This window comes from Curcuma longa, chromosome 2, assembly GCF_044706935.1.
Source record: "Curcuma longa cultivar G26 ecotype Majalengka, Jawa Barat chromosome 2, ITB_CL_G26_1.1, whole genome shotgun sequence".
In the NCBI taxonomy this organism is placed as follows: Eukaryota; Viridiplantae; Streptophyta; class Magnoliopsida; order Zingiberales; family Zingiberaceae; genus Curcuma; species Curcuma longa.
In genome coordinates, this window is record NC_133862.1 from 1,692,751 (window position 1) to 1,718,493 (window position 25,743).

The 25,743-nt window shown below is 38.7% G+C and overlaps 1 protein-coding gene and 1 long non-coding RNA gene across 2 annotated transcripts; both read left to right on the top strand.

The window, feature by feature from the left end:
• The first annotated feature begins 7,807 nt into the window (after nt 1-7,807).
• On the top strand, nt 7,808-10,287 carry LOC141822458 (uncharacterized). Its single transcript, XR_012601261.1, has 3 exons — nt 7,808-8,095; nt 8,638-8,716; nt 9,859-10,287. It is a non-coding gene; the product is annotated as an uncharacterized LOC141822458 (long non-coding RNA).
• A 1,036-nt stretch (nt 10,288-11,323) lies between these two features.
• Nucleotides 11,324-24,869, top strand: LOC141822303 (uncharacterized). The gene is made up of 5 exons (XM_074709745.1): nt 11,324-11,514; nt 12,763-12,839; nt 13,239-15,185; nt 23,281-23,431; nt 23,525-24,869. Exons 1-5 carry the CDS (start codon nt 11,433-11,435, stop codon nt 24,151-24,153), a joined length of 2,886 nt encoding a protein of 961 aa, XP_074565846.1. The 5' UTR covers nt 11,324-11,432; the 3' UTR covers nt 24,154-24,869.
• The last annotated feature ends 874 nt before the right edge of the window (nt 24,870-25,743 follow it).

Consider the following 25,743-nt stretch of genomic DNA (forward strand, 5'->3'; position numbering starts at 1 on the left):
CTATTGTTCGTCTCGGGCAAAATTCTCATCTCAACATTCAAGGTTCCCAAATCCAATAAAAAAGAATGAAAGAAATGGTAAGGAAAAGATGACACATGGTAGAAGAATTATTCAATAACCTATGTTAACAAAAGAGAGTGAATAAAAAGGAATGAAATGACCTTCATAAAATCATGCAACCTCATGGTAAGGTGGTCTCAGAGCAAGTTCTAGAGTAATAGTCACTACAAGTTTCACAACAAATAGAATAATTAATAAGGCTCAATCCTCACTAGGTATATATAAATCATCATCTCAACTTATGAACATAAAATCTATCACTAAGTTGTAACCACATGCAATCAAAGAATTCTTTCATGACCATGAACCTCTAAAATTGATAAACTTAGTTAACTAAATTATCATAATTTTTAAGATGATATAAGTCATGTAGGGGAAATTAAAAAGAAAGAATGATAAACAATTATACAAATCCTAAGCTAAACAAAAATAAAATAAAGAATAAAACAGTCAATGAAATATATACAAAAATAAGATGAGATAGAAAAACTCCCCTTCATGTAGGAAATCTGTTGCAAAACGGAGACCCTTGATCCTTGACCACCTTAGGTACTCCAACTCTGCACAGTATATGAGTCCAGTTGCTTGACACTAATGAAAGTGATTCTTGGGGCATTGCTTCTAGTGCAAGTCCCTACACTTTCTTATTCTCTCCAAGATAGAAAAGCCACAGATAATCCTTAATATAACTGTGATCCTATCATTATCCTCAATGCTATTAAATTAAAAGAATTAAACAATTAAAAATTTATGATTAAATAAATGAATGAATGAGGAAAATACACACATAAATAGAAGAATAAATGAATAAATAAATAAAATGAATAAAATAAGGATGCAATAATCAGCAGTACCAATGTACATTTTAAAACAAACAAAAATCATATGAATCATCGATAACGACACCAAAATTTTGATGGGTTATTTTTAATTGTTACATTTTTATTTTATTTCTTTATTTATTTTTGTCACTCACACCCTTCAAAATTAAAAATTTATAATTAACTAAATTCCTATTTATCGCTCAGGTAATATAGTAGAGGTCCGGGTCATGTCTCTCATGGACTCAATGATGGAAGTTCTATCCTAGACATATGGGGTGGGATTTTATTTATTGATTGCCCTTATTCATTCCTAACTATCTACAATGTTCTCTTATTGATAATTAAATCCTATAATTTGGTAAACCGATGATACATTCAATCAACAATCCTGTTTACATTAACATACAACAAGTTTCATAAATTTCAAATTACTCCACAAACCATACACAAATAAATAACAACCTATTCCACAATTTAATTCATCATCACAAGTTAACATACAACATGAATTTCAACATCATACAACATACATCAATTTAAATATACATACAGCGACTATAACATGCAACATTCAACACTATACATATAACACACAATACAAAATACTTTATTCATAAATATTAATCAAATTCACATTAATCCATTTACACTTGAATCACAAATACTACCACATGTACCGGTTACAACTCAATTCCAAACAATTCCACAATTCCGTTAACCATATCATCATCAACCTAGGTTAAACAATCCATTGAACTAACAATCATGTATGAGAACAACTATCACAATATAACAATACTGAATCTTTTATTCCATTCAAAGTTAATATTCATACATGAAACAAAATTTATTTCCATCAAGATTCAAACCATTCGTCAAACGCAAATGTCATATACACTTAAAACACAACATTACAAAATCATTCAACTAGCTAACTTCCTTAAAACAGATTATCCACAACCTAATCAACAATAGTTCACAACAACCATGCATTTAAATTTCAACTCACATTCAACATTCCCATTCATTAACAACATACAACTGAAACATTCTCAACCAGTTATCACAACTAAACCAAATCACCATGATTCGGCGAGAGAAACGTGTGGTGACGTGGAGGAGGAGTAAAACCCGGGGAAAACACGTGGCAATGACGTGGAACAAGGATAAAGAAATCCCGATCTCTTGAGGCCATGAGGAAGGTAAGAAAAATTGACCCCCCTAAGAGGAGAGCCCACTCCTCAGTACAATACCTGAGGATTTCCTAACTTTCATCCGAAACGCCTCGACCCCCTCCCCTATCAGTTTCAACACTCTCGTCCCAAGCAAACTAATGACCTAGCAAAACGTCGACCTCATCATAAGATCGGTGTGTATCTTGGTATCCAAGAGGAGCTCCTAATAGCTTAGGCTACAATTCCCCACAATAATAGAATACACGCCCTATCGGCCGACCTCGTTATCAGGTCGGATACCTTACTCATCTCTCCCTACGAAGTTCGATCTTTCACAGTAATCCATCGTCGACCTCATTGAGAGGTCGACATAGGACTTAAGCTATAAACCAAGCCCTTCTGGACCTCGGTGCACATAACCCAATCCCTCACGCCCTATGCTGACTTCATATAAACCTCCTCAGAGGGTTACCACGGGCCACAATACTTAGAACGATAAACCATGTCCTCTCACAACGAGTTTAGTAAAGCACCGGCATCACATGCCGACCTCATGACCTAGTTCCGGCATCACATGCCGACCTCATGACCTAGTTCCGGCATCACATGCCGACCTCATGACCTGGTCCCGACATCACATGCCGACCTCATGACCTGGTTCCGGCATCACATGCCGACCTCATAACCTGGTCCCGACATCACATGCTGACCTCATGACCTGGTCCCTGCATCACATGCCGACCTCATGACCTGGTCTCGACATCACTTCCTTCAGCCATGGCGAACATAGAGAGCTCGGGGCATATCTAGCTTAACTCATCAACCCGCCTAAACTTATTGTATACTTGCACATTCTGGCCACACATACGAACCAGCTCTTATCGACCTCAAGTCGCTAGGTAGAAGCCAACAGATCATCACACTAATCCCTTCACCAAATTTAGTAACTTATCTGCAAGAATTAGAACATAGACCAAGTCCTCCTGCTTGGTCCCGCATGATCTCAGTCATCCAGAGAAGATAACCTGCGTTGTTAAACCATCAGATGCACAAAATCTGTCACAAGATCGATCCGACGATCTCACCTCCGCCACCAATTGCAAACAAAGAGATCCGAGGATATCGCTCCCTCCACCTCTATATAAACTCCGCAGGTATGACAATTATCCAGCTTGAATTCTCTGGACACACTTCTATTTCTCTTTTCTGACTTGAGCATCGGAGTGGCCACGCCAGGATCCCCTAGCACCTCGCTAATCCATGTATTCAGTGTTCATCTCTTCAGGTCCTTATCATCGGCGAGGAACTGTAGGTTGATGTGACATTACATTGTCTGGTGGCGTGACTATCGTCGGCGAGGAGCCGGAACACACCACAACTCCAAACCAATCATTCAACATCCAATTTCAATTCACAATGAAAGCAGAGCAAACAAGGGGGGTTTGATTCAATCGGTTAACAATAGAAGAAAAAGAAATAGATTAAACTAGGGTTAAGTTAGAATTAGGGTTGGAGTTAGAGTTACTCCCTCAATCGAGCACCAAACAAAGGAAACATCACCATTCGGTCAAGTCACACCAACAAGTAAGCGAATCGTGCCGGAGCAAACCACCCATGGCGGAGCGCGATCGGAGAAGGCATGAATTGGGGTCCATCCTCTGCCCCGGTGTTCAACTACAAACCACAGACTGAGTATCGGAAGAAAGAACTAAAAATCCCTTACCTTGCACTCTCCGATGGATGAAGGACGATTAGAACCAAGAAGAATCTTTCCCCGCGTTCGCAACTACATCAGCAAAGTCAACTCTGCTCGGAGCCGGTGAATGAAGGACGATCAGAACTAAGAAGAATCTTTCCCCACGTTCGCAACTACATCGCCAATGTCAACTCTGCTCGGAGCCAGTGGATGCGAAAGGGTAGAGAACTCACCGGAGCAACCACTCACGGCTGGCTCTCTATTGCGCGGAAGGGCCATTGGCTGCCAATCGTCGGAGCTGACCACTCTCAGCGATCTTCCGTGACTAATGAGGACTACGAAGCCGTTGCATTTGCAATCAAAGGAGCCTTTGCCGATGTGGTTAAGGATGCATTATTGTGAAGGTAAATTCTCCCGAGTGGAGTGGGTAAGGATGCATTCTTAGGAAGGAGAATAGTAGGCGTCGATCTAACCTATAGTTTCACTAGAAACCTAAAAGTCAAGACCAGACAGTTAGCCAAAATTATCAAATTCCTACTTATATTTTATTTTGGACTAACCTTGTGATGGAAGAAAGGAGGGACCAGAACTTTGAGTTCTAAACATCCTTATCTGGATCAAGGCGACCGGACAATCTAGGCACCTAAAAGGGATCTAGATGCTTGGACGTTAGCCAAGTGGGCTAACGAGACAGATGGGTAGCAAGTTCCTAGTGGTCGGGACACCTCAGTCTCTAGGTGCCCGAAAAGGCTCCAGGTGCCCGAATAGGTATAAGGTGTTACAAAGTCAAAGTTGATCCGGCAACCTCCACGTCAGCATCCAGGCGCCTGGAAGGGATACACGCGCCTGGAAGATGCCGAGTCAATGTTGGAAGTGGATCGACAGGATAATGCGGAAGCGCCTGGAAGGACTTTCAGGCGCCTGGATCGGCCTTTGTATATAGTTGCGAGGGGAAACTCTAATACACAACATTTACACTTCAACAACAACTTGATGAGCACGAACAACACATCAGATATGTCGTTGTAATGTTGAGGAGCTGCTTATGCACTACACTTCTAATTTACTAGTCAGTAATCTTTTTAGTTTGCTTTTGTACTTAAACTCTTAGGATGTTAAAAGTTTATTGTTCCTAAGCATTCTTTTGTAAAAGTGAAAACTCCTCGTAAGAAAAGAGTTTAATAATGGATTGCTCGTCGGAAATGATCAAGGATTGTGAGCCTTAGAGTAGCAGTTAGTAGCTGTAAAATAAGTAAATAAAAATATTCAGTTATTTTATTGTTGTTGCACGTTTTACTCTGATTTACCATAAGCTTTGCGAAAATATAACGAAACGTTATTCACCTCCTAGCTCTTTAACTCGATCCTATAATTGGTATTAGAGTGAGGGGTGCTTGAAATTAATACAATCGCTAATCGAGCAAAATCTTTTTTTCGTCACTCTTAAATTTTTGATTTACTTTTCTTCCGCACTGCTATCCAACATCAAGTCTTGGTACATATTTTTTTATGTTTAATTTTCTTGTGCAAGTAAATGGTCCATCAAGAAAGCTATAATACGATCTATAAATCATCGATGAATCATTCATAGAAAGTTCACTATCTTTCACTATCACAATCACATATACCTATTTGGTGGAGAAATCTTTAACAATAAAAACATAAATGAGCTTAGAGGAAGGGTTAAAATATTACAAGGAAAGGGTCCAATATAATCTTACCAATCTTTGCCCACCTTCAAACATTCACCTTGCTCACTGTCATACAACATTCAATCTCTTAGCTAATTTATTGTTGCCTTTTCCGATCATCTCAACTACTACTTGAGTTGACTAAATTCAAATGAAGTGATAGTTACAAGAACATATAGATTTTGATTGAATAGGATAAAACTAACTACACAGCCATATAAAATTTTTGACCAAGATTTGCTGGAGCACAATAAAAAAAATAGAAGAAAGATAAGAAAATCGAATGTTCAGAAAATGGACAGCGAAAAAAGATGGATTATGAAAATCTTAAAATAAAAATATGAAATAAATATAAATATATAGAAAACCAAGAAAACATACGATAGAATTTTAGATGTTGTCGGTGCTATAGGAACGTCGCCTGTGCTACAGAAATGTGCCTTCAAATTTTTAACCACTAGAACACGATCTTAGGGCTGCAAAGTACGTAACGATATATTGCATGTAAAATGAAAATATTTTTGGGATATAATGTAAATTTTGGGTCGCCAATATGGGCGAAGATTTGGTGGCTCGAATGAAGAAATTATATATAGTTTGGTGTGTGCGATAATGATGAGTTTAATTATAATTTGACAGAGGTATTATAGGAATGAGGTACGTGATTTAATAAATATGAATGTGTCGTGAGTGGTTTAGTAAAATACCAACTCTCAAATATTGATATAGTGAAACTAATTTTTTTTCAATTAAAAAAATCTGAAGAATCAATAAAATTTTGTTAACATTAAAACAAAACGATCAAGAGCATGCAATCACAAGAATCAATTAATAATTAGGAAAAGATTCGGTCGACTTCTCGATTGGTGAGACCTTCAATAATCTTGTGTAAACCATTCAATCAATAGCTCTGCACTACCATCGAATTTATATATATATATATATATATATATATATATATATATATAGACACTCGGATCAATTTTGAGCGTCTAAAATAAGAACAGTACAATTTTATAAATATTTTTTATTTATTTATTTTTATTTATAGTTAAGTAATTTAAGAATTTATTTTTAATGTTAAAGATTGAGTTATAGTATTAAGTAAAAAAATTTTAAAATGAAAAAATTTAGATGCTCAAATAATATGTTTGGATTGTTATCTCATATTCTTTATCCCATACATTATGTGAATAACTAAATTTTTTTATTTAAAAATTTTTTAATGCTTATCTTATTTTTGGGTGTTCCGAAGTGATCCAGACACTGAAAATCTTTTATCGCAAATGCTGCACATATATACAAATGCGTAATATATATATTAGGTATTAAAAGAATCATTATCCATAATTTGAACTCTAATTTTGATGTATGAAATTAATTTATTGGACGAGGAGGCGATTACGCTTTTAAATTTATCCAATGAATATGCATTTACATGTTGAATTTTAATTTTGATGTATAAAATTGATTAGTGGAGGAGGAATCGTTTGTACTTTTAAATTTAAATTTATTCAATGGACAAACTAAAATGATCTTTTAGGTTCAAAATTGACTGAGTCCGGATACATAAATTATAAAAAAAATAATTCTTTAATATTGTTTCGGTTGAGAAGTGCGTCTGGACACGTCACCAGGCCTTCCTTGCTGTAGAAGTTGAACAGCAGGAGGAGCTGAGAGTGATGGTAGCTTCAGAGGCGCCTGGAGCTTTGTCGGAGCTGGCAGGGAGCCGGAAAAGCTTCAGGAGCTTAAGAACCTGCGAGCATAGAGAACGTCAATGGGAAGGCCAGGGGTGTCCTGGCGCGGCCAGTCCGACGCTCAAGTCAGGGACGGTGGGAGGAAGAAGAAGAACAGTAAAAGAATTAAGGAACGTCCCATCATGATTAATGAGTGGTAGGAATAATCGAGTTCCTTGTTCCATCGCCGGCGAAGCGTTATCTTGTCACCATCCGTGCAGGCAGCGGAGAGATAGTATTAATTAATGAGGGCGTGGGCTTGTCAGAGATCATGATGAGGTGTACCAAGGCACTATAGGGCGCTTGGTCGATCCGGCGTGCTCACGAACACCTGAGGCGAGGCTTTCAGCATCAAAGTGCTTAAAGACCCAAGTGTGTAAAATACCGGAAGATTTGGGGTCTATTCGCAATTAACCTTAAAGTTAATCTTGGAGGTAAATTAAATAAACCTATTATTAATGGAATTTATCAATAAAAACCTAATGCAGTTAGGTTTATTAATTAATAGAATTAGGGTTAGGAGGTTTAATGGGTTAACAGCTTGACGGATCTTAACCCTATAACCCGTTAGGGCTAGTTAAAAGACCCGGTTCACGGGTGTAAGGTACGGCGCCGAAGGGTTTCTCCTCCTCGCGATTTTCTCCGCCTCGTCTCTGTGCGTGCCGCGTTCCTCACCAGCCGAAGCCACGCCGCCTCTCCTCTTCTTCTCAAGCTGCTCCTTCCTCCCCCTCCCTTCCTCGCCTTCCTCCACCACACGTCGTCGCCACGCCTTTGGGCGCCGCCGTGGGACGCCGACGCCGCCAGCTGCTCCCGACCGCACAGGGCATCGCTGGACCAAAGAGCTCGTTAAGGAGAGCTTCCTCTGTTTTCGGCCAGGAAGAGGAAAGGGGGAAAGCTAGGGCTTCAATTTGAGGTAAATGCTCTTGTAGTTGTCTTAGCTATTTTGTTAGGCTTATGGTTTAGCAATGGAATTGTGGTTTAGAGTTATGGTTCGGTTAGGATTATGAGGAGAGCAGATGGGTTTAAATGGGTGGAACAATTCTTGAAATTAATGATGTTGTAGGCTACTGTTGGAAATGGTAGAACCATCGGTTTGATTTTTCCATGTGTTATATTGATCAATTGTTGGTAAAGTTGATTAGGGGTGGTAATGATCAAACAAGGATTGAGGTTAATATAATTAATTAATTAGTTAATTAATTAATTAGGTTGTGATAACAAGACCTAAATGGTTAGATTAACTAAACTCCGGGTTAGGCTAAATTAGAGTTAAAACTAATTATGGTTTGGTGTGATTCTATTAGTTTAGTTGCGAGTAAATGTTGAGTTAATCTTTAACTTTGGGATTAGGTTAAGTTGGATGGGTTGGAATAACTTAAATGTGGGTTTAGGATTTACTTTATTGTAAATTTAGTAGCATATTATATTTAGCGTTGTCATATCTGTAATTTACAGGATTATAACTTGTTGGTCCTGAGATACACGGAGTTTGAGTGCTTCTAGGGATTCTGTCGTTGACGGTCGTCTAATTCAGGTGGGTACTCCTGTGCTTGGTCAACACAGGTCTTCTTTGTATAGTGCATGATTATCTTGTTATTCATTATCTTGTTATTATCCTGTTGTTATCCATTGGCATTCGTTGCTGGATTCGTTGCTTGACACTTATTGTCGACCTTTGATACAATCTGTTATTATCCTGTTGATACTTCTGTTACCTATGTGTGTCATCATGTTGATACCTAGTGATACCATGTTGACTCCTGTCGATTCTTGTCGATACCATGTTGATACCTAGTGATACCATGTTGACTCCTGTTGATTCTTGTCGATACCATGTTGATACCTCATGATACCATGTTGACTCCTGTTGATACTTCTCGATACCATGTTGATACTTATGTTGATACCTGTGGATTATGTTGCTATCATGTAGTTATTATATGTTGAGATGATCCTCATGACATCTGCATGTTGGTTGCTATTGATTGTTATATCTCACTGCCGGTGTGGGTGAGATCATTATAGCACTGCCTGTGTGGGTGCGAACATTTTAGCACTGCCTGTGTGGGTGCTACGTACTGCCTGCCTACTGCCTGTGTGGGTGCGACCATTATTGCACTGCCTGTGTGGGTGCTACGCACTGCCTGTGTGGGTGCGACTATTATTGCACTGCCTGTGTGGGTGCTAGTATATATTTGTTGTAGATTATACTGCATTGTTGGTTACAGTATTTTTGTGTGATGATTGATGCACTTGTATGATCCATGATTGTTGCATTGTATGCCATGACCTGCATTGCATGATTTTACATGATTCCTATACCTGATACACTGTATTGATCTTCCCTTATTATCTTAGTTGATATATCATGATCTATTACCATGATTCCTGTTACCTGTTGATTAGTAGTTATCTTTTCCTTATGTAACCTTTGGAGAGACTGTTTACCTTTTCATTACCTCAGTTGGTATATCATGTTTTATTACCTGATGTCGGTTACCTGTTGGTTAGTATTTACCTTTCTTTATTTATCCATGATAGAGATTGTATATCATCTGTGTTTCTGTTGTTATTACTCTTACTGATACCTATCTTTACATGCACTTCTTCCCTGTACCCACTGAGTATCTAATACTCACTACCCAGACCCTGGGGTGTTCCTTGTTTCCTCCCCAGGTAGCAGATAGCTTTCTTGGAGCTTGGAGATTCTGGCAGCTGGATTCCATCTCACATGCAGAGGGTTTTTGGTATAATGTAGTTCGTTGGGTTGTCATTTTATTATGGTATTTCTTTTGATTATGGAGTACATTGCTGGTGAGATTCATAGTGTTGACTTAGACTGTGGGGTATTGGAGTCGTACTTGTTATCGGATATTGTTTCGGATTTTGGATGTTTTCGCTTAGTATGTGTTGCTTTTGGTGCATATGAGTTATTTGTACATGTGTTGTGGTTGTGTGGCCGTGTAGGCCTTATTTTATAGTTGTTTGTGGTGGTTGTGATTTACATGGACGTGTAGTCCTTAGTCCAGCCGCCTGTGGCTGTGTATGCATGTTTGTACTAGGGGAATTGTCATAGTTACTGGGGAGATGCTGCCGAAATCTTTCGGACGGCCTTCTCGGGGCGTGACTTTTATTGTAACGACCCGGCCCCTTGGCCCCTTGGGCGGCCCAACTAGCGGCCCAATTGGCGGCCCAATCGGCGGTCCCTTGGGCGGCCCAACTAGCGGCCCCCTTGGCGACCCCTATGTCGTCAATCGACGACCCTCGGCCGTGTCGTTACTCACTAGGACTTTCCACCCCTGGCCAGTGGATTTTTGCCTCCCTCAGGATTCGAACTCTAGACCTCCAGGATAAGTACTAAAGTTTATGAATCCTGGTAGCCAAGTGAGAAGACACTTGGTACCAGGATTCATAAACTTTAGTACTTAGCCTGGAGGTCTAGAGTTCGAATCCTGGGGAAGGCAAAAATCCACTTCCAGGGGGTGGGAAGTCCAGATGAGTAACGACACGGTCGACGCCAAATGGGCCGCCAAATGGGCCGCCGAATGGACCGCCAAATGGGCTGGGCCGGGTCGTTACAATAAAAAGGCGCCTTTTTATTGTAACGACTCGACCCCTCGGCCCCTTGGGCGGCCCAACTAGCGGCCCAATTGGCGGCCCAATCGGCGGTCCCTTGGGCGGCCCAACTAGCGGCCCCCTTGGCGACCCCTATGTCGTCAATCGACGACCCTCGGCCGTGTCGTTACTCACTAGGACTTTCCACCCCTGGCCAGTGGATTTTTGCCTCCCCAGGATTCGAACTCTAGACCTCCAGGATAAGTACTAGAGTTTATGAATCCTGGTAGCCAAGTGAGAATGCTCACCGTTAAATTTGAATTAACTCACCGTTAAATTATTGGTGAATCATCCGATCGATTATATATATAAATATAAATAATTATGTCAGCAAGTTTTGCCAATATTCTACACATGTTACTATTTTATGACATCACCAGCCGCCTCAAGTTAAGAAAACGAAACAAAGGCGAAGCCGCCGCCGCCGCCGCCAGCATCGTTGGATCTCGACTCTGAAAACGCGGACTCCACCATGACCCGAAATCGCACCCCAGCTCGACAACCCACCAACACATCGTCACTCTCTCTCTCTCTCTCTCTCTCTCTCTCTCTCTCTGCGTTCCGTTTCGTCAAAACCCAATTTTTGATATGGCTGAAAAGGATATGATGTAGGATTCAGTCAGCGAGAGGGAGGGATGGAGTCCGATTTCCCGATTCGCCGACGCCAGCGAAGAAGCTCGAATCGATCCGGGAGTATCCTCTTGCGCGCTTCGCCAGGTGCGGTTTCGTTTCTTCTTCTTGTTTCTTTTGGGGGCTCTGTTTCTCCGCGTGGTTCGGAATGGACCGGCAGAAAGATTAGTCCTTGATTGCGATTTTAGTTTCGTTCTTGCTTTTTTTAATCGTCGTCGTGCTTCTTTTATATTTTTGTTTCGGATTCTGAGGGGGTTCGATTAAAATTGGCTCTTCTTTAACTCTTTCCCGTCGACTATATATTATTCTGTGTGCTCACAGCCTGAATGGAACCAATTCTTGAAAGAAAAGAATTATAGTTCCATGAGAGAAATGGATTTTTTTAAAAAAATTAATGTAAAGAGAATTTTTGTCATTTCTCCATGCACTCTAGTGAAGGAAATCATTGAAATTTAGGAATCCCATTTTGTCATTAGTAGTTTTAAGTGCCAGTTACTGGAGTTCTAAGTTTATTTATTTATTTTTATTTTATTCCAAACTAAGGAAGTTTAGATTGGAAGAAATGAATTCTAATTCATGCCTTTGGAAGAAAGAGAATCTATTGTCATTTCTCCACGCACTCTAGCAAAGGAAATTAATGAAATTTAGGAATCCCATTTTGTTGTTAGTAGAGTCCTAAGTGTTAGTTATTGAAACCTGAGTTTATTTATTTTTTTATTTTTATTCCAAACTAAGGAATTTTAGTGGATTCTTCCTTATCATGGTAGGAAAACTTTTTTTTTTGTTTTCACCTGACAATGATGTAATTTACTGTCTGTCATCAGGTTGAGAAACTTAACCATATCTATCATCTATCTGAATATTTAATGACAGTTTATGAATCTTTTTGTCCTGAAACTTGTTGAAGTCTGCAGAATGAGAAAAGACACATGTTGAGCCTTTCTTAGCACTACCTACTAACTCATTTCCTGTTACTTATTTGGCAGGAAAGTTTTTTTGTGATATATTCTGCATCACTTTCTTTCTCATATTAATTATAACTCGACATAATAGTTAGCCTAATTGGTCCTATATCATCACACCTTAGTACCTGTGGCCACTCTTTTGTTGACATAGACTTGTAGTTCAAGCAATAATATCCATTCATGTATAATTGTACAAATTTTTGTTCATTTATGACGTTGAGACTCCTTTTGTTTGTTTGTTTTTATTATAACATAATGCAGTCTTTAAATGTTCAATGCGCCCCTTAAGCTATTCAGAAATTTCAATTGGATGCACTGTTATTTTGGCTAGTGTTTTCTACACAGCTTACAGAAATTGGGTTTCCTTCAGGATGTGAGTATTTAAAGCATCATGGAATAATATCTGATTCTGCTTGCAACAATACCTTTCAAGGAGAAGAAAGTTCTGTAAGTGCTAGTTGTCCTTGAGCTTATGCATGTGCACCAGAACAGAAAGATAGAAGGAAGATTTTCATTTGAATGCCTTTTGAAACCTATTGCGTGCATCATTCCATATTTATTGGGCTACTTTGGAACTGTCAAAGTATCAAAAATAGCCATCTGATTAAACAATCTAAATGTGGGATGTTTACTGTTAGTAATATTGATATAATGTTCTGTAATGTCCTTTGATAGTTCTGATGAAATCTCCTACTACCACCATACACTTGATGCTAACATATTCAAAAAGGCATCATACTGTTAAATAAAAACGGATTTTTTTTTTGTTATTTTAATGTTTGCATTTCTTACCTGTATATCCTCTACATGGTCTGTTGCAACATTACAATATGTTTTGCTGTTCAGTACTGCCAAAGTTCATATGACAAGACCAATGTAAAATCAAGAAGCATGCCCATGGATAAAGAGTTGATGAGAGAAGAAGAAATTAGGTGGTCATCAGGTGTAATCGCCAAGTTAATGGGTCTCAATGAACAGATTCCTCAAAGACTAGTCCACAAGCGAAAAAGAGTAGCTGATGGTTCCACTCAGAAACTATCAGTTGCAGGCATTCAAGGGAAATATCTTATTAAAGACGAGCCTTTTCTTCACGTGAATATGGCTGATCACCATGAGTTCAATGACAACAATGATGCACTGGAAACAAATGAAGTTGAGAGAGACAAGAGAAAAACAGTTGCCAAGGCCTTACCAAGTTTAAGACAATACGACTTTGATATGAGCAAAGCATGCAAGAGTAATGTTAGCTCTCCAGGCCAAAGTTCCACGGATGCAATGGAAATCCCAAGTAACGAATTATACAAAACGGCTAACAAATCCAGCAACAATATGAGCAGGCAATATTGTAGAGAACATCATTTTCTAAGATTTCAGCAGGAACCCAATTTCAAGTGGCTTGCTCCCTCCCATTTAGAAAGCAAGAAAGCAATTTCCAAGTCACATAATTGTATAAATACTACAGGTGAAGTATCCAGTCCGCTGGATAGGATCACAAACAGGTTTCCTCATAAGAAGAAAGATGTTATGTGCTACTTTCAGAGACCAATGACTTGTATGGCTAGTTCCTCTCCCATCCACCCCAGTGTTTCATTTTCGCATAAGTTATCAGGACAACATGCTGCTAGGAAAAACTGCAAATGTATTCATCACAATCATATTCGTGTAAAGCCTAATAATGATAGATCCCATGTCAATCGACAAATGTTCTATCTAACAACCCCTGAGAAGTTTTGGTCTTCTCGCAGAAGGCGGACTGCTCAACCGATTAAAGAAACCCACAATCAAGGACAAAATCTGATGAACTTCTCCCTTGGCATGGAAGGTTTTGGTTGCAGGGAAATAGCTAGGGAGACTACAGAAGAACGGAGAGAATTTATTTGTAGAGATCAGAAACACATGCCCATTTTTGGTCTTAACATGCTCTCTGGGAATGGCAGCTCATGCACTATGCCTGACATGAGCAATCTACTGAACTCTGACACTTTCAGGAGATCTTCTGGTTATTTTGATGACTGGAGTTGCAACCATGACCCTGGGTTAGCTTATTCAGTTAAATCTAGGGGAAGTGATGCTCAGAAAAATCTACCAAAATTGAAGATGACTGATTATATTAAGGAGGGACATCATAATATTGGTTCGAGTCTATCTGCTGAATATTGTCTTATGTCTGATATGGAGAGAAAAGGCAAGGTATATCATTCATCAGCAGTTCAGAGCTTCTCATCTAGTTTTTCAGATGAAAAACCAACTATAAGTAGCACCCGAGCAACATGTGACTCTGAGATGACTGTTAGCGAGAGAAAGTGTTTGGATGGAAGATTCTTCTTAAACTTACCGAAACCTACACTTGTTCCAGTTCCATCAACAGCTATTGGGAGCCAAAATGCAAGGAGATTACATCAATCCAATAGCCAACGGTTTTGTTCAGTTGATGATGTGCTGACATTGAGACCTACAAAAATAAACCAGATAGGAAATCATCTGTCAAAAAGCATCAAAAGCAGAAATCACAAGCTTGACTCTAACTTGCACAGGCGGGAAAAGGACAGCTCTACTAGGGAAATGCACGTGGTGCAAGAGAATAACAGCTCCACTAGGGAAATGCACATGGCGCAAGAGAATAAAACAACAACCGTGCCTGTGAAAGCATCTTCAAAAGGGAATTATAAACTTCTTTATGTTCCTAGCTCTGCGGATGTGGATATGTTCCTGAAAACTACAAAGGAATCGGATAAGCTGTCAGCTGATAAAACAAATTCTAAAAATATCAAAGTATCCAACACTGACATGAAGGTTTGTACTGACTTTACTTGCTTGAGCTATGAGGATTTATAGCAGTAAAAAGCAAATTAAGTCCTTTCTCCTATAGTTTTCTTTCTTTTATTGCTTCCTATTAGCATCATTCATTTCCAGTGTCTTTGCATTTCCATGCATTGTGGTCTTCATACCTTCTCAATTCATCATTTTGGTTTTTTCCTCATTCAGGTTAAATTGACAAAATATTCATCTTTTATGCTATTTCAGTATTTTACACTTTAACATAGTTTTTGAAAAAGGAATGAGGAAAGATCTGACTAATAATTTCATTTCAGAACTAGGTTTTACTTAGACTTGTGCCAATATCACTGCCATAGTTTAAAATCTTGTGTCTTGTCCAATATGGCAAGAAGCATATTGTTCCAAGCCCATCTGGATGCAGAACTGTGTTGCCATTTCACATATCATTCCAAAGCCTGATGTTATTTCGCATATCTCGTCTTCTTTATCTGTTGTTAGATATTAGTGAAGATTAGGTTTATAAGTTTATTATCAGCTAAGCAAAAAAGCCTTCTTCTTCATGTATCTGGTGTTTGATCATCATCATCATCATCAAGTTGTGCTTGTTCCATCTTGTATCATGTTGGATATTAGCTGAACTTAGGTTACAAATTCCATGATCAAGAAAGCTAAAGTGACAAAATCAGTTAAAAAAACAATTTAATTTATATATAAATGCTAAGGCCTATATTTATATGGGCTGGTCATGTAATTCATCGTAGCATGTAGGGGTGGCCAGAGAAAATTTTATAGAATTAAACTAATGCCCACTGGAGATGTTCCAGTTATTGAATGCTGAGTTGGAGGTACTTTTTATCTTTATGTGAAGGTTAAGCTTCTCTTTCTTCTTTAGTGAAGATTAAGCTTACAGTTCTATCATCAACTACACAAAGCATTCTTCTTCATGTATTAGGTGTCAGTATCATCATCAAGTCATGCTTGTTCAAACTTGTATCACATTAGCTATTAACTAAAATTAGGTTGACAGTTCCATCTTCAAGTGAAAGCCTAACTATAAGATCAGTTAAAAACCAATTTAATTTATATATGAATTCTAGGGCCTAGATTTATTTGGGTTGGTCAACATAGCATGTAGGTGTGCCTAGAGAAAGTTGTAATAGAACAAAGCCAATGCCCAGTGGGGCCTGGGTTTATATGGGAAGGTAATGTAATTTCGTAAAGCATGTAAGGATATTTAGGTTAAAAAGACACAAACCCTCATGTTGATACTATAATTGCATTGATATAATTAATACTTGCCGAGCTGAAGACAAGCCGGTTATTGAGTGTTGAATTGGATATACATTTTATCTCCATGTGAATGCTAAGTTGCTAACCTTTGTTAATTTTGTGGTTGGACAAATTATTGGAGATGCCCTAGATTGTTTTGCAATTGTCTTTGTTTATCAAAGACAAGGTTTTCAAAATTGCAATCCGCATCATGATCTTAAGGCCAAAATTGGTTTACTGATTCCATATCTGTAGTAGGATCTTGATTGGTTTGGGATCTCATGCTTAGGTAGATCTAATCCTAACAACTTTGACATAGTGGAATATAATTACATTTACATACACATTTTCGATCATGACATTCACTAAAAGGGGAACATCTTTTTAATGATATATCATCATTAAAGAAATCCTAAGGCCTAAATTTGTTGTCTAAGAAGTTTTTTTAGTTTCTGATTTGAAGAATCCTTCCAACTTTCATCATTGTCATCATTTTATAGAAGTTACTAATTGTTACATTAGAATGCAATACCTTCATAATTTTATTGCAACATTTATAATTTTTTTATATTTACAATATGAATAATTCTAATTATGCTTTATGGTATTGTAACATCATATAGCTTCAAATCTTCATAATATAAGTTATTACATATATTATTTTAAATGAAAAATATAATTTTGAAGTTGTTAAGTTATAGGACCTTATGATCCAACACTCTGATTATACAATCATATCCCATCAACTCCCCACCATTCCTAGATAGGATTTTGTGTTGGATGGAGAAAGCGCTAGTGGGGGGGGGGGGGGGGGGGGAATAGTGCATTTCGTACGCATTTGGAAATCGTTCGAAAATAGAGTCGTGCAATGGAAATGAAAAACAAACACACAAATGACGCGTTTGTTTTTACTTGGTTCACAGCCTCTGGCTGCTACTCCAAGGCCCACGATCTTTGATCGCTTCGATAGACAATTCTTTACAATGATGGGCTCAGTAACAATCCGACCCTTAAAGTAAACAAATACAAAAGAAACAAGAGTATAAAAGAACTGATAAAGCGTTACCAAAGGCTAGACTTGTTTGAGCTTGTAGCGGTTTCGTTGTGTCGTTGCGTCATTGAAGCTTCAACACGTTGTCTCGGAGATTTGGATTCGTAGAGGAGCACTTGGACGATCAAGGAAAGAGTTGCCTTGAAGCATTGGTCAAACCCTACTTTTATAGGGAGTTTCGGGCGCTTGTACCAGTCTTGGGCACCCCTAACGAGGCCTATCCAATCTGCATCTTCAATGAGTTATCGACCTCCAAGCGCCTGGATCCTTTCCGAGTGCCTAGAATGCTGATGTAGCGACTATTGGATCAAACTTCGCTTCGGCTACGACTTATCCTTATTCGGGTGCTTGGATCCCTTTTGGATGCTTGGAAACTGATGTATATTAACCAACGCAGTCTGTCAGTTCAGCTTGTCATTTTGCCACGTCAGCTATCCTGGGCCAACTTTCGGCTTGTGTTCCAAATTGCATTCTATGCATCACAGTGTTAGCACAAACATGATATATATATATATATATATATATATATATATATATATATATATATAAAGAGTATGATTAATAGCTTTCCTGTTGTCTGGTCTCAACTTTCGATCTCCCGTGAAATCTTAAATTGGACCGATGCCTACTGCTTTCTTTCCGAGAGTGCGTCCTTGCTACTCCACTCGGAAGAGTTTATCTGATGTCAAACCTTGGCCCACCTGACCTTTGCGTCCTTACTAGACCTCCAATCCTCGACTTCGTCTAGATTTCTGCCTAGTGTCCTTGACTCCTAGGGTTTTTTGCCTATGTCCTCGATTTGCCAAGTTTTCCTGTCTAATCCCTCTAATTAAGACTTCCTTATCTAGTCCCTCAAACTAGGACTTCCTTACCTAGTTTTAATTAGGACTTCTTGCAAACTTGATAAACACATCAAATCACAAGTAATCTTAACATTGACCCTTTGCCAATATCAAAACTTAGGTTCTATTACATGGTGCTTCCAACACCAACATTTTAATTCTAACAACTTCGGTCCAAAATCTTTCTTCTTGCTTTTGGCAATTACCAAGCACTTAGGTTTTTTAATTTTTAATTTAGTTTACTTCTACACAAGGATTAAAATACCGAGCCGTATCGCGCGATACGGATGAAATTTTTCGCTCCGCTGCGGTATTGACACCGGCACCGCACCGACACCATGGTTCCGGCATGAAAACGCCGCCGGAGGCGTCGCCCGGGCCTGGCGACGGCACCAGAGGTGCCGCCGAGGCCCGGCAATGCCACCGGAGGCGATGCCCGGGCCCGACGACGTCAGCGGAGGCGGCGCGCGGGGCCGGGAGTCGCCTCCGTGCACGATCGCGATAGATTTTTGATTTTTTTATTTTTTAACTTAGGTATTAATTAAGTTTTAATAATCAACTCCTAGCTATAGTTCAGGATAATTTAAATAGGTTTTAATAAAATCCATAAAATTAGTTTATTATTTTTAAAAAATATTTTATTTATTATTTTTAATTATTTAGATTAAATTTTGTATTTTAGTTAATATATTATATATTTTAAAAATATCGAAACTATACCGGCACGGTACGATACGGTCCCGAAACTGTATTGTTCCGGTCCGGAATCGAAACTCCGGCACGGCTCGATATTTTAAACCTTGCTTCTACATGATCAGATCAATATGGAACTGCAAGTTGAATGCCAAGATGAATATGTTTTCCCATTTTTTGGAAATGAAATATATTATATTCCAAAATAATAAACATGCTTCCATCCGATGATATGAGATGCAAAGGCAAGAGGGCAAGGGTTCGAATCCTGACGAAGCCAGGCAATACCCTTCTGCGTCGTGACCAACTGCAATTTCTCGATTTACCTCCTCATAAATGGTCGTGGGACCGATCGTGTGGGGCCGTTGGGGTGACGGATTTTACCTTTTGCAGAAGAGATGCAAAGGCAAGTGGAGAACAATCATCTACAAGGTTAGATTCAAACCAAGGCTTTTGTTCCTTGCTGTTAAAAATATTGGTCAGCTGAAACAATCTGAGAGTTCAGTAAAATGAGTTCAACCTTCTTGTTGAGCTATACACAGCCCTTGCAAGGCATACCAATATTTTGCATGTGGCAAATTGGAAGCTTTAATTGCACTAAAACCAGAAACAACTTTAGACTCATCTTCTTTTTTTTGAAGAAGAATAACAACACCAGCCAAAGCCTTCTTCTCTACATAAGATCTGTCACAACACAAGTAGTTTTTGTGATTATCAAAAAAAACGAGTTAGAAAATTTACTAATAGCATGTAATAGCAGAAAAGGACATGGGACATAAACATAATTAACAGTATTATTTCCAACTTGATACTAATAGGAGTATGGAAGAAATATTCTATTGTAAAAGGATATATATAACTCCTTAAAATATAAATAGTAGGTGAAATCCAATTTTTGCCAATTACATATTCATTTTGTTTATTTTCATAGGAACCAAAAGGAATTAGCAACAAGAGCTTGCAAAAAAAAACTTTGGAAGATTTCTCCGTCATTTGCTTCCTGCATATGTGAATCAGCAATCCAATATTGAAAATATTTTAATTGATAACCAAGTTTTGAAGGCAATAATTCTGAAAAAGAAGTAGCAAATTAACATTGAAAGAATAAATGATTTTATTGAATTAGAACCCAACCCATAGACATGTTATTTGAATTTATAACAATGAATAATACTGAGTAGATAATTAATAGTAGTAGTAGGAAGTCTTTGTTTGATTAGTCTCCATAATAAATGTTTTAACTCTTGGAGCTGTCTTAAGATGCCAATTGTCCTGCAACTTGTCTATCTTAATCACTTTTGCTTGAAATGTGACCGCAGGGTTGGATAACCAGATCCATTCATGTTTTGTAGGCTTAATGGGTGGTCCAACTTATTTCTGATTGGATATGGAATCTTGATTTGAATTCTCTATTTTATGAACTTGTATGATCGAGAAAACACGCTAGAGGGGGGGGGGGGGGGGGGGTGAATAGCGTGTTTACGCTTTTTCCGATTTTCAATTTAAATATACGGAAGCACAAACACAGAAGCGAAAGATTAAGTGGGAAACGTAAGACAGAAAATAAAAGTGTACGCTTTGTTTTTACTTGGTTCACAGCCCAAGGCTGCTACTCCAAGGCCCACGGTCCTTGACCATTTACTGCAGGCAATCCACTAAATCAATTTGCTCCTTACGGCGGCAAGTTAGCGATTACAAAACACAAGTCGAATTTGGCAACAATAAAATAAAATTACAATTTAACTTTCGTTACCAAAATCGAAGCCAGATTGTGCTGGATCTTCAAAATCTGGCAAACTCGGCGTAGTGGCGATTTTTGGGATGCACGGGATCGAGTAGAGTGCCGAAGTCATGAGAGTAGCACAGAGGAATCGAAGAGAATAGTTGTTCTTGGCTGCTGCTCAGACGTTTCTTTTATACTGCACTCGAGTCGACTCAACCCAGATCTCGAGTCGACTCGAGTCCAACATGGCCTCGTACCGCTTTTCCTTTCCCGCTCGTTATCCGCTGTCTGAGTCGACCCAGGTCGCCATATAAGTCGACTCCAGTCCGATGTGGAGTCGTTCGGATAGAGTTTGGCTTCTGAGTCGACTCCGGAATCACTTTGAGTCAACTCAAGTCCATTTGACGGAAAATTGATGGTGCTAACTTCCGAAGGCTAGCTAACTAAGCTCGAGTCGACTCAAGTCTTAGCTTGAGTCGACTCCAACAGCAAAACTTAGCCAGTTTTGCCCGGAGTCTGCGTTTTTCGGTTTTTTCAATCCTGCACAAATGTTAGTCAAATAATATGCAAAATAAATTTGTTAGAGTCAGTTTCTGGAACTTCCTTTGGGTCTTAACTTCAGGTTTCCAGTGAAATCCTAGGTTAGACCGATGCCTATTGTTCCCCTTGGGAACGCGTCTTCACCCACTCCTCTTCAGGAGAATTTACCTGATGCCAACCGAGTCCTCCCAACTCATTGGACTTTTGCTCGGCTCTGTCCTCGGCTTCCAGGATTTGTGCTGTGGCTCGGTCCTCCTTGACCAGCCCAGTCTTCTGCTGCGACTCGATCCTCCCTGATCAATCCAGTCTTCTACTGCGGCTTGGTCCTCTTGACCAACCCAGACTTCGGCGGCGGCGTGGTCCTCCAGACCAGCCTAGACTTCACCTGGTGCTTTGACTATGCCAAGACTTCTGCCTGATCCTCTAGATCAGGGTTTTCCAATGCCTAGCTTTCACTAGGACTTAGTTCAAATTTGTGCTCCCTGCACACTTAGATCAGCTTCATTAGTCCAACACACATTTAACTTGAACCTAGTTCCCTTATCAAAACTAAGGTTCGATCTGCTGGTGCTCCCTACACCAACAGAACTTACCAAGTCTACCTAGATCCTCAAGCAATGTTATTGCCTCCCGATTTGTGAGTTTCATAGTGTGTTCCTTGGAGTTATTCGAAAGAAAATTAGAGGATAGACTATCAATTCTCGAGTAACTTAGTAGATAAACTAGTAGTTGATAAAGAGTGAGTTCTATTAACTGTTTAATCAACACAGCTTTTCATGTGTGTGATAGGAATTCCAACTATCAATCTTATGGATAAGTTTGTGCAATCACAAGCTCTTGGAATCTTTCAGAAATACAATGGACCAATAAGTAACGTGCAAATAAGCTATAGGCTCTGAACGTTCTTGAATGTCAAGCATATTCTATGCTTAACCTCGGGTTTGATACACGAATGAAAAATACTGCTGGTTCAGAAAAAATGATATCCAAATTTGACACTTCTCCAAAAGTATTAAAGAAATTCAAAAGAGTTTATCACGGACAATTATGGCAATCAAAAATCATCTGCAGGAAAAAACTATGGTTGATCTTCCTTCCTTCCATAGAAAGAATCGACCGAGAGAGCTTCTTGTGAGTGTAATGGTCCAGTAAAGGTAATAAGAATTGTAGAATGATAATAAACAGGGAAGGGGAGATATGGTTCCCTTGTCTAATGCATGTAGAGCACTTGTTTCCAAAATAACACCATTAATTTAACAAAAAAATGTGCAAAGAAAAGCTAAAATCTATTTGATAAACATTCCATGGAAAACTCATATGTAAACAAAAAACCTTGCTGGGAAACACGATCAAAAGTTTTTCCAAGGTAAATTTTTATCAGAATGAATGGGGACCCTCCTTTTGTATGCTTCATTATATGTATCAACTGCTAAAAAATCAACATATTGTCATGGATAGAACGACCAGCAATGGAAGCAGATTTTTCAGGATTGATAGAGAATTTAGAGAATGCTTGATTCTAGCAGCAACCGTGTTCCACAGGATTTGTATAAAACATTACAAAGAGCAATACGGAGAAAGACAAAGCCCTTTAGAGGATGTGCATTTTGTTACTAGAAATGAATACAAGATGTGTTGCACCCCATTCTGCAAGTTTGTATGAGCTGTATGGAAGTAATCAAAAGCATATCTAATGGTAGGCTCAAGGATACACCACAATGACATGTTGTCATATATTACCCAAGAGGAGAATGGTTTAAGAAGCTCCTGATGCTTATCAGGATGGATTTAGGAAGGGTGATACTAATCTGGATGGTGCAATTGGCATGATCAGCATGATTTACCAAATCAACAAACATAGCTATAATCGTATTGCTATCTCTATACCATGTTTATTTAAAATTGTTAATAGAATGAGCTATTCCTTTGTGTGTTACAATATTGTGAGTTATTTTCATGTCTAATTCCATAAGAGTCAAACTCTTGTTACAGGACCTATCATCAGACCATCTTCAAGTTGATAATGACTTTCTCAACCATGAAAGAAGGAAAAAGGCTTCACAGTCATGCCCAGTTTCTATACCTGAGGCACATAGAATTGATGACTCGGGAATTTCCATAACTCAAAATATAAACTTCCATGGTGAGCATAAGTCATGGGTTAGTTTTCAGCCATTTTGTGATGCAATCCATCATCAGTCTAATGTTACAAATTACATTAATGAATTTATTGCAGGGCATCGAAGCAATGATTTAACCTCAAACTCACTGAATCCTGGTGTTAAGTCCTCAAAAATGCTTAGACTAAGTAATGAAGACAGCAGAGAAGAATCTGATTTGCTTCCACAGAGTGTTTATCTAGAAGAGGACTTCATGGATGAAGAGGAGAGGGACTACACCTACCTACTTGATATACTATTTGTTTCTGGTATTCACAGCTCTAAGCAAAACAGTTTGGTTAATGCATGTCATTTGCCAGAATATCCAGTGAACCCAACCTTGTTTGAAAAGCTTGAGAAGAAATTTGGCAAGTTGGTCGCATGGTCAACGACAGAAAGGAAGCTAATGTTTGATATGACAAACTCAATCCTGGCAGAGATCCTTGCTCCATGTATGGACCCACATCCATGGGTTAATTCAATAAGAACAATTGGACCTATGTGGAGCTCTGAGGGGCTCGTTGAGAAGTCATGGAAAATTTTGGTGAAAAAACGTGCGGAGCTTAGTTTCGGTAATGCAGAGGATAAAGCTCTTGACTTCAAGTGGTTAGATTTAGGCGATCACATAAATGACATAGGGTGTGAGATAGAGAGGCTGCTGAAGGAGGAACTTCTGGAAGAACTTGTGGAATTTATCCAGGGATAGACTCCTTGAATCAAATTGTGGTGGGAATAACTATGTGGGGAAACAGATCATCAGAGTTTCCTAATTGGATAAGCATATAGAGATGCCACTGTTAGGCTATGCTTAGATGAATGTCTTGGCTACTAGGAAGCTTCACTTCTTGTTGCTGATCAACTGAGAATTCAGGATTTAGCCAATAGCAAGTGCAAGAGTCATCCGACAGGCAACTATAAATGGAGATCTTTACACAATAGGCAGCAAATAACTAAATGCTCCAAAATGATGCTGGATTGCACAGAGATTTTATATGGTATATGGTGGCAGTAATTTTCTTCTTGCCATTGTTCGTCCAGACCATTATACGGATATCTGTCAATGGTCAGGTGTCTTCAAGATCCTAGTTTTTTAGCTACATACAACATATATTAGGTCGAACAAATATCAGGTAGGAGTTTTGTGGAACAATAGAATGGTCAGAGTCAGTCACGCCCCCCAAAACAAAAAAAAAAAATTCATTTGTTCATAAAGTGAATCAATCATAGGATTGAACTGTGAGTATTTTTCGACCAAGTTTGGTTTTGGACTTGCAGATGAAGGTATTTCTTTAAAAAAATTTAGAAAATACGGCCCAGATTGCATTCTGAATTAGGAGACCCTTCTTTATTCAATTTTTTTTTGGATAATGTCACAATCTTGGTGTCCAGTATTGTATGGATATTGATAGTGCAATAATATCAGTATTGATCTTCTTGATAGAGTGAATTTCCTTTCTGTTGAAAGTATCGATATGGATTGCTAATGCTATTCATGGTAGATTTTCTCTCTGCCAAAAGTATTGATACAAAGTAGCAATCACTAACTTAAGTATGCAAGTACTGTCATTATGTCATTCACTTCATAATGATGCAGATCATCGTCGAAATTTTACCTTTGCGTGGTCAAAGAATTCAACTAAAATTTTCCAACAGGTATGTAGAAGACAATTAATCGGACAACTCGTGTTCATGCATAGTCTGTTAAATGATAACTTGCTTGAATTTGATTTTAGAACTGGAATGTAGCTGAACCGATCTTTCAAATGTACTAACTGGGTTCTCTGTGTTTGCTCATGTTAGGCTAGTTTGGTTTACGATTTCAAGGGCAACTGCTTGAACTGATAAATATTTTGATTATATTATGGCACATGGGTCATACTTGTTCATCAGGACTATGTTTTTGGTAAGGAGGCAAACATAGTGTTTGATATGAGGGAGGGACTCCGTTACACTCATGGCACCCCTTACATCATAGTATGTTAAAATATAGGATGGCGATGCCTCCTTCTAAGTTGAATAGTTAAAAAAGACCTTTGTAAGATCGTTGAGCTTGTTGGAGTAGAAGAGTTGGGTTGGGTGAGTAATTTTGGTCCAAGGTACATTGTGGAGTAAGACGAAGACTAGTCTGTGATGCTTGGAGGTTCCAGAAGAAATTCATCCATGCTCTATGGGCGTCATTTAATAAAGTTACGTTGAAATACCCTGGGTTATGGTGTACGGTCTGAAAGATCTTTTAGTGGATAATCAGATATTTTATATTTAAGTTTCAATTGCGGCGTAACATTGAAAATTTTTC

What these genes read in the sequence shown, in the direction of transcription:
- LOC141822303 (XM_074709745.1), top strand. Translation starts at nt 11,433, where the DNA reads ATGGAGTCCGATTTCCCGATTCGCCGACGCCAGCGAAGAAGCTCGAAT. An exon ending in CCTCTTGCGCGCTTCGCCAG is followed by an intron (nt 11,515 to 12,762) that starts GTGCGGTTTCGT and finishes GGTTTCCTTCAG; the next exon opens with GATGTGAGTATTTAAAGCAT. An exon ending in TATCCAACACTGACATGAAG is followed by an intron (nt 15,186 to 23,280) that starts GTTTGTACTGAC and finishes CTCTTGTTACAG; the next exon opens with GACCTATCATCAGACCATCT.